At 39.6% G+C, this 16,347-nt stretch overlaps 1 protein-coding gene across 1 annotated transcript in view; it reads right to left on the reverse strand.

Annotated features, from left to right (window-relative positions):
* Window positions 1-16,347, reverse strand: part of Slc25a21 (solute carrier family 25 member 21) — a 466,934-nt gene that overhangs the window by 186,578 nt on the left and 264,009 nt on the right. Inside the window, exon 2 of the mRNA XM_051195877.1 lies at window positions 12,548-12,596. Coding sequence (XP_051051834.1) covers window positions 12,548-12,596 — 49 coding nt within the window. The remainder of the gene's footprint in view (window positions 1-12,547; window positions 12,597-16,347) is intronic.

Below are 16,347 nucleotides of genomic sequence, written 5' to 3' on the forward strand. Positions count from 1 at the left end.
GATACAACTGAGGGGCATCTAGGTTGTTTTCAGGTTGTGGCTAATATAAACAATATTGCTATGAATATAGTTGAGCAAGTGTCCTTGAGGTATGATTGAACATCCTTTGGGTATATGTCCAAGAGTGGTAATGCTGGGTCTTGAGATAGGCTGATTCCAAATTTTCTGAGAAACCAGCATACTGATTTCCAAAATGGCTATACAAGTTTGTACTCCCACCAGCAGTGGAGGAGTATTCCCCTTTCTCCACATCCTCTCTAACATAGGCTGTCACCAGTGTTTTTGATCTTAGCCATCCTGACTAGTGTTAAGATGGAATCTCAGAGTTGTTTTGAATTGCATTTCCCTAATGACTAAGGATGTTAAGCAATTTCTTAAGTGCCCTTTGGCCATTTGATATTCTTCTGTTGAGAATTCTCTGTTTAGATCCATACCCCATTTTTAAATTGGACTATTTGGTATTTTGGTGTCTAGTTTATTGAGTTATTTATATATTTTGGAGATTAGCCCTCTGACAGATCTGAGATTGATAGAGATCTCTTCCCATTCTGTAGGCTACAGGAGCTCACGGACTCTAAACCAAGGGCTGGGGAGCCTTCATGGGACAGAAGCAGGCCCTTTGCACGTCAGTGACAGTTTTATAGCCTGGTCTGTTTGTTGGTCCCTGAGTAGTGGGATCAGAATGTATCCCTAGTGCATGAGCTGGCTTTTTGAAATCCATTCCATATGGTGGGATGCCTTTGCTCACTGAAGCATCTCCCTAGTATCACGAATGGCATTTTAAACCATATATTTATTTAACTTATATTTATAGTAGCCTTGTGATGTGCCAAGTAATGTAAACTTATCCATTTATCCCTTTCAACTATATTGTTCACCACCTGTACCTTTTATATTTGACTATTAACTATTTATTGGTGGTATAGTCAATACAGTTGCAGAGAAATCCACAATCTTTGGTAAATAGAAAAAAAGCATTTTGGCCAAATAAAACCAGTATCAGAAAAATTACATGTGTCAACTTCCCTTGGTTGAGGTAAAATACGTCAGAAGAACTATTTAAAGAAAGAAAGAAAGAAAGAAAGAGAGGGAGGGAGGGAAAAAAGGAAGGAAGGAATGAAGATTTTGGTTAATTCAGAGATCATAGCCAATTGGCCCTGTCATTTTGGGATCAAGGTAAGCTTGTCATCATGGGAGTAGTAAACAAAACTCAATTCAGAGTGGCATAGTAACAAGGCTGGGGAGGAGTAGGGACTATAAGATACTTTTCAAAGGGAAACCCCAATGATCTTTCTCCAACATTAGGCCCCACTTCCTAACATTTCCAACCCCTCCCCCTGCTCCAAACCACAGCATCCTGGTCAGATAGTTTCTAAACCCAAGCCATATTGGCAGCTACTTTCACCACTTCACACCATTATGCAGGCCATGAATTGCTCTAGCTACATTTACAAAGTCTCAATTAAAATACAACATATTCAAAAGTGGATCTACTCCCTGTTGTACTTCAGACATGCAGTTCCCATGGTCAGAAAGAAATCGCAATAGTGGTGTAAGCCCAAGTGTCTCTCTAGAGTGATAACACAGCCATGACAGTGGTCTAGCCTTGAATGTTTTATATCCTTGGACAGTCACTAAAACATGAAAATCACCTCCTTAGTGGCTTATTTACCTTTTAGGCTGTTGTGGTTCTGCTAGATACCTTATCTTAAACTCTCCCACTGCTCTTATTTTAAAAGGACTCCTTAGCATTAAAAGAAAACAATGTATTTGGAGGAAAACACTCTCCTCTTTTCCACCCCACTGTTCTGTTGGCCCCTGTACTAGCTACTCAATGCCCCCTCTCCAACCTCTCAAATGCTTACTTAAAGTTCCTTTCTGCTTTCCCCTCCTCTCTGGTGGATGGGGCTGTGGATGCCTCAGGGCTCCCACTCCTCATCCCCTGCTGGATCCTCACAAAGCTTCCTCTCAGTACTGCCCATCCTCAAATTTCATTTTTAATAAAGTCTGTGATGGGCTTCTGTCCCTAAATCATGCTACCCACCAGAGTAATTTACTTTCCTTCTGGAGCAGCCAATGCCAGATGCTCTTTTATCCCCTGGTGCTGAGCTTTGCCACTATGACCCCACTCAGTAGGACGAGATGCATAATTTCTGACCCTAGACACATATATTCCTGTATCAGCTCACAAGCCATAGAACTGGTTCTGCAAGGTGAGCTTTTTCCCTTCTTCCAATTTGCTCACTTAACCACAGCATTCACATACATGAAATGAATGAGAACGAAGATGAATGAGATGATTAACACTTCAGAAAAGGAATTCTTTACAGAACGGTCTACAGGGTATTCAGCAGTTGTTTCCAAAAGCTGACCTAGCAACCAGTCTGGCCTCAGTATGTAAGAACCAGCCAGGAGGCTGGTGAACATAAATATTGGTGGGCTCCACCCCTAGAACACTGAGTGAGTATGTCTGGGGCCTAGGAGGAGCCACCAATACTGTGTAAATCATTCTCAACTACTTGAGTAAAAGCCCCATAAGCACATATATGACAGCATGTGGTTGCCAAATTTTCAAACTGCATGAGTCTTTTGAATTTATGCAGTGATGGACATATTTTGAGAGAAGTGTGAGAGGTGCAAGTTCTGATGGGAGGAAGGATGGAGGCCAAGTGTCAACATGCCCATCCCCCAACAGTCTCTAACTAGTGTCTACAAGGAGGTGTGACACTGCCTCTTCCATTCTCTCCTTCCCCAGGCTGCATCAGAACACATCTACTTCTCAGACAACCACATCCTGGAAATGGTCGGTCTCTACTGAAGTGGGGGGGGCAGTACACTTAGTTCACAGTTTAATTACTCCCCCAATTAAAAAACAAAATGTGGCAGAAATTATCAAGAATGAGAAGAAGGAAGAGGAAGAGGAGGAAAGAGAAGGACAATAAGGAACATCTCAAGCACTTCTTTCTTTTTGAGGCCCAATCATTTATTTCCCTCCCTATGAAAAAAAGAACTTATCAAAGAGATGGAGACTATCCCCTCCTTCCACAGTGATGCTCACAACTCTTGCAGCTTTTGAATGATGTTTCTTTTTTTAAGTACAAATTATTCTGGTTTGTACTTTGTTACTTTAACACAAACTAGAGTCACTCAGGAAGAAGGACCTTTGATTGAGAAGCCCTCCCTGTCAGATTGAACTGTCTGTGGGACATTTTCTTGATTGATAATGATATAAGAGGACCCAGACCTTTGCGGGCAGTGCTATCCCTAGGCAGGTGAGCCTAAGATGTATAAGAGAGGTAGAGGAGAAAGCCAGGAGTGAGCCAGTAAGCAGCCTTCCCCCATTGTCTCTATTTCAGTTCTTGCCTCCAAGATTTTGCCTTGAGTTCCTCCTACCCTGGCTTCCCAGATGACGGGCTTTAACTTGGAGGCCAAATAAACCCATTCCTCCCCAAGTCACTTTTGTTCATGGCACTAATCACAGCAATAGGGAGCAATAGACACAAATCTACAAATACATATGCAGTTTTCTCCCCATCCCCATGTCACCTTGGACTTTGCTTACTTGCCATTGTCAACCTATTCTAAAAGAGTATGTTCTCATGAAGGAATCATTGGACAGTTGTCTTCTCATTGCACCTAACTCTACAAGATGCTACAGAATAACCTATGCTGGCTATTGAAATGTAGCTGACTAACCGATATTGAGATGTTAATCTAAGTGTGAAATGGGTAGCAGATTTAATGGCATAGATTAGACAAAGATTGAAAAAAACATTTCGTTAGCATTTTTCTAATGTTTAAAACATGGGTTTGATAAGATATAGCATTAATATTAATTTTATCAGCTTTTTTTTTTGTTTTATTCAAGTGTGGTTCTTAGAAAATTTAAAGTCATGCCTGAGTCCTGAAGTTTACTTCCATCCTCTGGTGCTGCTCCAGGTGAGGTCCACCATTTTGCCTCCCTTTGCAGAGCTTGTATTTTGGGCACCTTTAGCACCTCTGTCTTTCTCTTGAAGTAGTCCACCTACTTCACCTCCTCACCTCATTTTAATGTCTGCAACTCCACCACAGGCTTGAAATGTTCCTAGACACCATGTTGTTCCCTCTTTTACTTCAATAGACTTTTACTTCCCTCCTCTTCCATGAAATCATACATTTCCCAACAAAGACAATACATCTGCCTATTATTAACTTTCTAAATATTCCAGATTGAACACATAGTTGGTGGTGCTATTTCTGGTTATTAATGAACACTATTTTCTTCTTTCATTCAACAGCATTTACTGGACACCTCCTGGAGGTCAGATACTGTGATAGTCATTGGGGATACGTAATAATGTCAGCACATAGCCCTAAGATGATGTGTGGAATGACATCACTAGGAACATATGCACTAAACCAATGCTCTCTTGCCCTTAAACCCAGGAGGATTCTCTGCTTGCAAACACCTTCTGTGGGAGGATTTAAATGCAGTGCTCACATAACACACATTTTCCGGCTTGGAACTTGAAACCACTTGACTCCATATTAAACATTTCCTCTCTCCTGTACTTTGTATATTGCCTTATGTTTCCCTGGCTACCTCAAAAACTCCATTTGTCTTCAAATTTTCCCTTTCTTTGCTAACCTAGAATTAAACACTATATTTGTGTTTTGTGCATGTATGTGTGTGTATGCTACTCTGTGTGTCTATCCCTGTGCCTGTGCCTTTGGGTGTGTGTCTATTATCTCCACAATAATGTGGGTTCCATTCCTATTTCCACTTAGAGAAGAGGAAACTGAGGCTCAGGGAAGTTAATAAACTCAACGAAACTAACAGGCAATGAGTGAAAGAGCTGGGACTCAAACCCAGCCAAACCTAGGCAGCCTTGATCTGGAGCAGAAGGAGAATATGAGCTGAAAGCTGAGGGAACCCCTGATGCTAAGTGAGTGAAGCTGACTTGAGTGATGCCTGTTCAAAAAAAGGGCATCTGCAGGGAAGGAAGGAAAAGAATGAGAGGGTTATTGCAGAGTATTCTATTTTAGCTCCAGGAGAGTAGGCAGCTACGAACCTTTAATCTTACTAGTCTTACAAGTGAATAGACTCAAGTGAATAGACTCTTTTCTACTATTTGTAGTCAGGGTCTTAGCAGAGGAATTTAAACAAATTGTGTGTAGAGTTTTACTTGAGTATAAGCAAAACTATAAGCTACTGGAAAAGCCCAACTCTAGAGAAAAATCTCAAAAGAGACCCTGACTCTATGTAACTATACTGTGGTCACTATTAAGCCAGTGGTCATTGGGATAGCCTCTGCTCACAAAGGTCTACACCTGTAGCTGTGCTTGCTTTTAGTGGAATAAACCATTTTCTACATAATGGAAATACTACAACACCTGACTATCTCCCTATGAAAGAGTTATTAAATAACATCTTTTCAGATGCAACACGAGTTTCAGTTCAGCATGATGGATTGGAAATACCTGTTCGTTTTTAGCTTTCTTCAAAGCTTACTAAAATGAACCTGTTCAGACCTTGTGCATGCTATCACAGTCTCTGTGTTCATATGTATATCAGTCCTGTTGTGTTTGGTTGTCACTGTTTCCTTAGAAACCACTTCAGGCTCTTAGAATCTTTCCACCTCCTCTTTTATATAGACTCCTGAGCCCTGAAGGGGAGTGTTTGATGAAGACAACCCCACCTATGGTTGAGTTCTCAAAAGTCTCCCTGCGCGTGGTTCAGTTGTGGTTCTCTGTGTCATTTACCACTACTGCAAGAACAAATTTCTCTGATGAGGGTTGAGTAATACTCTGATCTTTGGGTATAGCAATATGTCATTGAGAGTCATTTTATTGCTATGTTCTTCTATCAGAATAGTAGTAATAGGTTTTTCCCTGGAGGCCTGTAACCTATCTAGTCTCAGGTTCTTGGTCACTTTAACAGTGTCAGGTATGGGCTGATCTCAATGAGTGCCTTAAGTCCTAATAAAAAGCAATTGGTTACACCCATAACATCTGTGTCATAATTGCACCAGTATATCTTGCAAATACAGGTTGTTGATGTAGGTCACAGGATTTTTTCCTTTGCATGCATACAAAGTGACTTCCAGCACTAGGAGTATTAGTCAGTAGGGGTAAAGCTTTTAGTTGCACACCAGCTTGATTTCTCCATGTTTAATGGCATAAGTCAGCTGTATCTTCAACAATAGGGCCTTCCCATTTAATCTACACAGGTCAAAAATATACAAAGTTCCATCATGGAGAAGTGGACAAAAAGTCCCACCTCTAACCAAGAAAGTAATTACAATTGATACCTTCTTAGGAAGGGAAAATAAACTTTTTCCCCAGTGAAGTGTCACTGGGAATATCAACCACACTCTAGGATAGGCCTCATTCTCACTAGTCAAGGGCCAACACCAAACACACTTCATATTTTTGCATGTAGTTTATTTTTTTGTTTGTTTTGTGTCTTGTACTATTGTGTTTGTGTTGATTTTTACTTTTAGACAGAGATAGAATATGAAGTTGGATGGGGTAGGAAGGATATTAGAGGAGCTGGAATGGAGAAAAATTATAAATAAAGGAAAGCTTGCTAAAGTGACAGCATGCATATTCTGGTTCAATTTCTTATTTTAAAATTTTCCCTTGTTCCTGTTCAAAGAATTCCTGATCCCTGCAAAGAGACTGTGCCTCCCAGGATACCATGAGTCAACAAGAAAGTGCAGTGGTAGGTGGGAAACTGAAGGTTGGTGGGAAGAAAGAAATCAAAGGATCTGTCCCACCTCCCCAACCCCCAGATATAAGCCTTTGGCCTCACTCCTGTTTGCTTCAGGTAAAGGATCCTTTGGTGGCTCTTTCTCTTCTGAGGCTACATCTGTACTAGATAGGCCAGCCAAAGTTGTAACTTCCACCATGATTACTGGGATGATTATTGTATGACCTCCTCCCTGTTTCTAGCCTATTGCTAATCTCTGAGTTACCTCACAGAGACTTTTGTTGGCTCCTACGAAGGTCTAGAATCTGAGTAATTAATTCCTTGCATTAAATTCCCTTTGTTTTGAATACTCAGAGTGGGTGTATTCTCTTGGTTGGGCTCTGACTAATGTAGTTAGTAAAATTATACATGAGTGCAAACCCATGAGGACAAAGAATATAGATCTGGAAATAGCTATAGCTGTGCAACATCAACACACTTTGTACAGCAGAAATGAACAGAGGAAATGGATTGAGGGCAGTATTAGTAGAGCAGAAGCTACATCCAAAGTACAGGGGGAGGGAGACACTAGCAAAGGACCTCGGGAGCCCTTTGTTAAATCAGAAACCATGGGTGGTATTAAATGTACCTGGGGAAAAAATTGAAAATTTCTTGGAAGTGTTTATATGTCTCCTTATCATATCACTGAACACCCTGTGGCTTACTGACTGAAGATTGAGCTAGGAGAGCTCCAGATGGGAAGCAGGAAAGTGGCTCATGCAAGACACATGGCAATGGTATGACCTTCTTCCTTGTCAGCCACACACAACCTTGGGTAAAAGATAAGTAAGAAGTACTGCCTAAGAAAACACCAGATGATTATAAATAAATCCACTTTAAACAAACATAACCATGACATTTGTAGAAAACAATCAAGAAGCTTACAGAAGCATCTTGGAAGACATGATAATTAGCAACAACACACAGAGTACTGAAGAATGAAAAGAGAAGGCAATTAACTGCAGGAAAACAAGTCATCAAGTATTTCTCAGTTCAGCAGTAAGCAGTAACTGCATTGTCAAACAATGACACAGATTATCAGTGACATTAATAGGATAGAATTTTATCAAAGAGGGTGAAGGGTATAAGTATCATGAACAATATTTAAAATACATAAATTAAGACAGCATGCTGAATTTTTTCCCAGGTCTCTTCTATTCCTCTCTCCCAGTCTCTGGAAGTTTCTAGCAAACCGTGATGTGCATAATTCCAATCACCACTTTTCTTGGAAGTGACTGCCTCCTACACCCCATCTGACTATCTGTCTACTGAGTTTCCTCTTCTTGTAAGGATGAAAACTATAGGGAATTTGGAGTCTCCCCTAGTTCAGTATAACTGCACTATGGCTAATTATATCTGCAGAGACCTTATTTCCAAAGGTCACCTTTTGAGATTCCATGACTGGCACAGATGGAAGCACTGTTGAAGCCAATGCAATCATGATAAGCATGATATTTAGAAATGTGAGAGTGGGTTTTCAAAGAAGCAGCTAAAAGCCAAAGGTGTTTTTGCATCTGGAAAGGGAACTGGTATGTGTACGTGGATAATGTTTCTTAATATAAGGCTGGGAATGGGCATGAATGCCTGTAGCATATTGACCTCCATGTCCTCCCTGTCAAAGGGGAGGACCACACTTCCACTATGGTTGGCTAGGTATGATCAAATGAGTATCTCTGAACCATAAGTCTCAGCAGAAACAACATGAGACTATTGAGCTCTACACTTTCTGTCACATGGAGGGGAAAACAACTTTTGACGCCCAGGATGACTGCAGTGAGCACAGTGTCCCATTAGTGTGTCCTTCATGCATAAGGTTAATGCCCCTGTAACAATGACTCCAGGGTGGTATCTTGCTTCTTCTGCCACATGGGGCACCCAATGAGAAGGTGCTGTCTGTGAATGAGGAAGCAGGCTTTCACTAGATACTAGATACGGAACCTGTGGGGAAAAGAACTGTAGATGCCAGCGCCCATAACTGAAAGATTTCTTTTGATTACAAGGACCCAGTTTATGGTATTTAGTTAAAGCAGCATAAACAGGTTATGGTATCTACTCATATTGGACATGAGGTAGGAATGAGAAAGTGTAATCTCCTGAGATCTGGGCTTGTTACAACCTAACCTATCTTGACTGACATAAGTCTTAGAGTGTTATTTGAATTTTATACAATGTACACTTACTGTTTTGATTAATCAAAAAGTGAACAAGGCTAACTTAAGAAATAAGACATAAAGCTACCAAGCACTGATTATTTTAGCAGGGTGCTTGGTAATGGTGTGTCCTTGGGCAGTGAACTCTAAGTTGTTACAGGCATTGGACATAAGTGCACATGTCTACACTGTTGTTTTCAGGCCTTTCTATGCTTTCCTTTGGTATCATGGCTTGAAGAGTGATACACTGAATTAATCTTGAATTGTGGATATAGCTTGCTTCCCACAGCATCTTGTGTGCTGGATAAAGGTAAACTAAAAAGGTTGGCTCCATGAAGTCCTGTCTTTTCTTTCTGACCTTTATTTGTGTCTAACCCTTTACTCTGCTGAGTGATGAACAAAGGATTATAAAAAACTCATTTTACAGTTCTTTTGTCAAAAATATTTTTTCCTCTCTGTAAATGATCAATTGTGTTACTTGGTATGCTTTCATTCCTATTTAAAAATGTTCCATGCTGTATTTCACATTACCTTGGAGTATTTGTTATATAGGAAGAAGCATAATCATTATATTGTCCCATTTGGTTCTAGTAGATTGACTTCTTCCTGTTGGTACATTCAGAATGCCTTGCACATCTGGTTATGAATGTATCCTAGCTGCTGGTTTTTAATTCCTAATACAAATAGTCTATATATGAGTAACTCATTCATTCTAATAGCTGGATTCTTATTTCTATCTTTCTTCTTTTATTGGCATCAATATTTGTATATAATAATTAAAGGGAAATACAGCCATATTATAAGTTGAAAATCAAGTTAAAATAAATATTTTGAAAGTTTTTAAATTGGTGGAAGATGCCAATGAATGCCATCACACCGAATGGAAATTACACATTTGGAAAGTGCCATTCTTATTATCCAAGAACTTGGTATATTTAAGTTTATCCTGAGGGAATAACATATAATTCAAAACAAGGATCTAATGTAATCCCCTGGATCATTTATTTCCTATAAACTTATAGGTGATAATGAAAGCAGAAGTTTGCTTGTTAAGTCACTGATGTTGTAGCAAGGAAACCTCAAGCTGGGTGTTGGTGGCGCATGCCTTTAGTCCAGAGGCAGCAAGATCTCTGTGAGTTTGAGGCCAGCCTGGTCTACAGAGCTAGTTCCTGGACAGGCTCCAAAACAATACAGAGAAACCCTGTCTCAGAAAAACAAGCAAACATAAAACCTTATAGGTGGATCGCAGTGCTTCTATCAGAAAGAAAAATACAGTAATCTTAAGATAGCATTCTAACTGAAAATGTCAGTGCATGTTTCCAAAAAATAGCTTTGAGAGTCTTCATGCTCAGGTGACATGCATTCACTAGGCTTCTATGTAGCTCCAATTTTCCTTTCTAACTTGTAATTCTAACTTGTAACACTTCCATTGAAAAACAAAGTTGCTTCTTAAACTTTAAGACAGGAATTCATTTCCACCAGACTATAACAGTGAAGAGCCCAGCATTCTCATCTGTTCCTCTCCACTGGCTATCTTGTTAGTGGCTTAGTGTTAAGTCCTACAAATCACACATAGTCCACTTCTCTTGCAAAATGACTTCTGCATATATACATCTTTGACTGTGAATAGGGTTTTAGTCACTACATTTTCTATTGTTGTGCAGATCAGCTGCCCTCTACCATCCAATTCTCTCTTTCAGGACACCTGCAAGGGTGGTATTATCCCTCTCTTTTCAAGGTAGGCAGGGGCACATGTAGCAGGCTTTCTTGTGTGCCACAAACCAGCTCCCAAATCATAACATGAGACTTATTATTAACAATGAGTGCTGGTCTTATCTTATGCTTGTCACACTAGCTCTTATAACTTAATTTAACCTGTTTCACTTAGTCTACATTTTGCCTCAGGGCTTTTTACCTTTCATTCTTCGTTCTACTTTTCCTTCTTCTTCCTTGTCTGTCTGTCTGGCAGCTGCCTGGCTGGCCGCTGGCATCTCCATCTCTTCTTCCCTCACTATTTCTTCTCTTCCTTGTGCCTAGATTGCTCCTCTTTCCTATTCTCTCTACCCACCAGTCTGCCTATCCGTCAACTACTTAGTTATTGGCTGTCCAGCTTTTTATTAGACCAACCAAATACCTCAGGCAGGCAAGGTCAAACAGCAACACATCTTTACATAATCAAGCAAATGCAACATAAACAAAAGCAACACACCTTTACATAATTAAACAAACAGCACAAACAAATGTAACACACCTTCACATAGTTAAAGTAATAGTCCACAACAGGCACATGACCAATCCCAGTTAATGAATGTTAATGAATGTTATTTTCATGGAAGTGTTGATATTTAGCAAAAAATATATAAGGTTACAGCTACTTGGTAAATGCATTTCAAGCAATGTACAATTCAAATCCAACCCACGCATACAAGATTGCTTTTGAAGTTGGCGTTGATGAGTTTCTCCACAGGGCCTCAGACTGGAAGATTCATTACACACACACACACACACACACACACACACACACACACACACACACATTAAATGTTGAGAAAATTTGAATTCAGAGGCCCCTTTAGGTAAATGAAATAAAATGTCCATCAAATGACCCAACTCATGAAGTAGTTTCTGACAGAGGAAGCAATGATTTATTCAACTAAAAAATTAGTGTCCCAACATTTTCTAACTGGTGTACTTGGGTTTTATGTAATGCAAATATATGCAAACATTCACTATTCACTAAAAGCTTCAAATTTCAAAAATTAAAGTTCAATAATTTAGCCATAATTTAAACTTTCGAATATGTGCTCTTATTTTCCCCAGGGAAGAGCTTATCAGTTGAATGTTTAATAAAAGGGGTCATATCTGAAAACATGCACTCAAGTAACATGCAGTTCAAGAAGGTCATATTTATGCATTTATTAAAACACACACACACACAAATTAAAAAAAAAAAGAGTTCATGAACCTGAAAGTTACCATAATGGAGGAATGCATGTAGGAGTTTTGAGAGGGGAAATTTATATTATAAGCTCAAAAATTAAAAAGAAAACATTTTTAAAAAAGACCCACCTCCCCAAAATGCTTTACAGTGATCATATTAAACCTCACAGCCTTCTTGTTTTTGGTTTTGCTTTTTTATTGTTTTCATTCTTGATGGATATAGAAATGATGGAAAGAGAAATCTTTCCTTATAAACAGAAGCACTTTCATGGAAATACAGCATTTGCACTGACAAAGAGTGATGGGAATAAATTCTTTAGCTGTCATTTTAAAAGCTCACCTGAAATAAAAAAAATTCTAACTATTAGACAGCAATCTGTTATGTGCCATGCCAAATGAAAAGCTGCTGTCATAATTCACCAGATAATGTTTGGTTTTTACACCGATTTTATAAATTGACCTCATGTACAAGAACACCACAAATCATACCCTCAACTTGCCATGCGACAGCAGTAAACACGGCATACCTCCAGATGACCTTTCTCCAAAGATGGTTCTCACTGTTCATATTTTATATGTCAGATGGTACTTTCTTTGAAAAGCAAATTTAAATGCCATTACAGGGAGAAGCTACCGGCCTGGGACAAGTTCTAGCATTTAGTATTCTGACAGATCTTAACTTGGATATCAGCCAAGGTCAATAAAACTTGTTCATGCAGAACCTTACCTGGTTTTCACCACGTCGAGAGGGTGCATCAGGCAAATTTCTATAAGACCTGAAAGATGATAAAGAAGGTGCCAATAAATCCACTGAATCCCCATTGATTCCAAGATTAAAATAAAGAATTTAGATGGCCAGGGAATGGATTTAGGGGGGAGGGGAGGCAGCAAGGAGCTGAGAGCAGTGGGGGAGGGGACGCTGTGCTTGGGATGAATTGTATGGGACAAGAATCTATTTTTCAACAAATAATAATAAAAAGAGAATTTAGTACTTTAAACAGAACAGCTAGTAGAAGTAGCTAGCTACTGAATAATTTTATTCAAATAAGAAAAAGAGGTGACCAATTATTTTCTTAGAACTCTGGCAGAGAGCTGGTACTATGAGGAAAGAAAAGAAAAAACACTACAATCAGATTAAATTACAACCAATTAAACCAATTAAACAGAAGTTCTGTGTCCCAACCCAGCTGCAGATAAGTATAAAAGTAGAAGAGAGAAAAGGGAGAAGTTTGAGTCCCACTGACATGGCAAAAATGCAAAGCTTGGTTCTCACATCCACAAAACAAAGATGACTATGACTCCTGAGAATCCTACATATCATTAACTCAATAGAGGACATATATCAAATTTACATTGTGTGTCACAATTTTATAAATAAGGTAACTGAAGCTGAAGTATTCAAGGTTAAATAACTTTCTTATAATACCATAAATAGGAAAACATTTTCTTTTCATTTGGTGTGCCTGCATGTGTGCACACGTGTGTGTGTGTGTGTGTGTGTGTGTGTGTGTGTGTGTATACACCTGTGTAAATGGGGTTCTTAATTGGTCTAAGTAATAAAAACCCGGAGTCAGATATTAAGGGTAGCGGGACCGGACAGAAAAGAAATTCTGAATTCTGTCAACACACCTGAATGTACAAATGCCATTGAGCATATGTGGATTGGAATCTAACCCAGTTCTTCAGGCTTTGGTGCCAAGAACCCTCACACTCAGTCCTGCCTTGTGGCTCAGTTTCTGATAAGATGCTAATGCCTCTATTAGTAAATGACTCTTCCCTAGAGGTAAGGAAATGTGCTTAATTGTTATTTCCAAATGAATGTGAATTTTGAAGTAAGGAGAAGTGTGTTGGGACCTTACAAGTTTAGCTGGTGCACCAATACTGTATTGAGCAATCCATCTTTATTAATAAAGAGAAATCTTTGCATTCATGTATATGTAAAATGTGTACAAACACATTCCTATGTATTATGTATGGGACAATGTGGGGAGCTAGATTACAACCAAACTCAAATTGAATTTGTTTGCAAATGAAGTAAGTGTACGGTCCATGAGGGACTACCTACAAATACTGTACTGTTGTGTGGTCTCTGGGGAAACAAGCTGAGTACTTACAACCTTCACTTATGCAATGAGTATACAGACACTTGCCCATGAATACATGTCTGTGATAACACATGCTGATAACCATCTCTGTAGGGGTTCCAGGTAAAGCAACTGCTATGATCACTGTTACTGTAACTCTTACAGTTACCACGGTTGTTTTTTATAATTGCTAAACTGTAAAGCTACTTACACTACTACTATGCTACACGCTGGTAATTTATAATCTAGTAGCTTCTTGCGTGAGAAAGCTTTTTTTTTCCTGCCGTTTCATCTGTAAGGAGCTCTCTTTTCTCCTAGTGGATAAGGTTATGATCATACGCTTTTAACAATTATGGTTTTCCAAAGAAGAGCAAGAACCAGGGCAGCAGGGTTGCAAGGCACAGCGGCAGGACCTCTGGGGCAAGCCTTTATCTTTATTAATAAAGGTGAATTAATCAGGACAGTCATGATAGATCTTGTAATGTTCCCATACAACTATTTTTTTGCTTGAAAATCATGTCCATCTGGAAAAGTAAGATAACCAGAATTCTTTCCCTGGTTCCTCTAAGCAAGTCATTTATCCATGGGATTATTCATTTCCTATCCATAAATGGAAGGGCTAAATGGTCTGGAATAAATTGAAGGTCTAAAAGTCTGGGTTCTCTTGTTCTTGAATTCAACCCACACATGTATATATACACCCATATAATGTATCGTTCAAATTTAAGGTTTGTTAATTAGGATAAAGCCATAATACAATAAACAAAATTGACCCTGGGAACTCAGCCTTTAAGACAGCATTGTTAGCCGGGCAGTGGTGGTGCACAGGTTAAGATACAAAGGATGAGGATAAAATATGGGTTATATATTTTATTCTGGGAGAAGCCACTTACATGAGAAACCAATGACCCTCAAGTCCCTCCTCCAAGGAGGCTGCTCTCCGTGACCCAGCCAGAACCAAGAGAGCAAGCAGGGGTCCAGGACCCCAGACCCAGCCTCCCCAGTGGGCATAGTCAGTGCAACAGGTGTGGGTGGGGTGGATATTTCACTACACATGTCTTTAATCTCAGCACTCAGCTGATGGATTTTTATGAGTTCGAGGCCATTCTGGTCAACAAAGTGAGTTCTGGGACAGCCAAGGCAGTTACACAGGGAAAACCTGTCTCAAAAAACCAAAATCATAAGAAACAAAACAAAAAATGACAGCATTGTTACCAAGCACTACCATAGCCATCAATCAAGTGAGGTTGTATGAAGAAGACGATGGTTGCTTTACCAGAGCAAGTGCACAATGCTTCTCTCACTCTCCTGACATTAGATGAAAGGGGGAAAAATGTCAATTACCAAACAGCACCATGTGGCATATCACTCAGAAAGTTTACTAAAAGAACCAACCACCCCAACCACTAATTACAATTAATAGCAGAACTGAGAAAATCAGTTTACATGAATGCAAAACCATTTTCTTATTTGTAAAATTGTTCTACTTTCCTACAGACCATATCTTATAATTTTGTAGTTAAACTATTTTCTAATCTCTAGTTTTCATCAGACTTCCATGTATTCCTCCAGAAGTTTCACATTGGTCACCCCCTGTGTGTCCAGCATTGAGGACAGAGCCTAGCAAAGACAACAGGTAGGATGCCCTGCTCAGCCTTGAGGTGAGGGGTGGGGGTTGGGAGGTGGAGGAGCTTGATCCTGCCTTGACTTGATGTGCCATGCTTTGTTGATTCCCATGGGAGACCATACCCCATCTGAATGGAGTCAGAGGAGAGGATGGGAGGGGAAACTGTGGTTAGCAAGTAAAATAAAATAAAATAAAAATGATGAATAAAAATTATTAAAAAAAACAAACAATGATACACAAAAGGAAGTGTGGCACCAAGCTTACAGAATCTCATCACAGAAAGGTCCCCAACATAACCGGGGTTGGAGTCAAGTATGGGGAAGATACTTGAGGTAAAAGATAGCATGAGTATGAGGAATAAAGGATGGGTACTATGTTCTCCCTCCCTCCTTCCCTCCTTCCCTTTCTCTCTCTCTCTCTCTCTCTCTCTCTCTCTCTCTCTCTCTCTCTCTCTCTCTCACACACACACACACACACACACACACACACACACACACACACACGGAGAAGGAGGCAGAATTGCTTTGCTTAAGACTTATGGCAGCATAGTGTTGAAGGTAGATATGAAGTTGGAAAGAGATGAAACTGAACAATGGGGTATGGTTAGGATCATTGCTATGCATTTGTACCTCCTGCTACAGTCTATGAGGAGACAGTAAACAAACTTATAAATTACCCTTTTGGATATGTGCCTGTTATGTTGTCTCCAGTGTATTCCATGTTCACTGAAGACATTCCAACAGATTTTAAGAGGAGTGATAATAACCCAAGGCCATGTGCTCTTACTGATCTAACCATGTGAACTTTCATTTTGCT

Source organism: Phodopus roborovskii, unplaced genomic scaffold (genome assembly GCF_943737965.1).
Source record: "Phodopus roborovskii unplaced genomic scaffold, PHOROB, whole genome shotgun sequence".
In the NCBI taxonomy this organism is placed as follows: domain Eukaryota; kingdom Metazoa; phylum Chordata; class Mammalia; order Rodentia; family Cricetidae; genus Phodopus; species Phodopus roborovskii.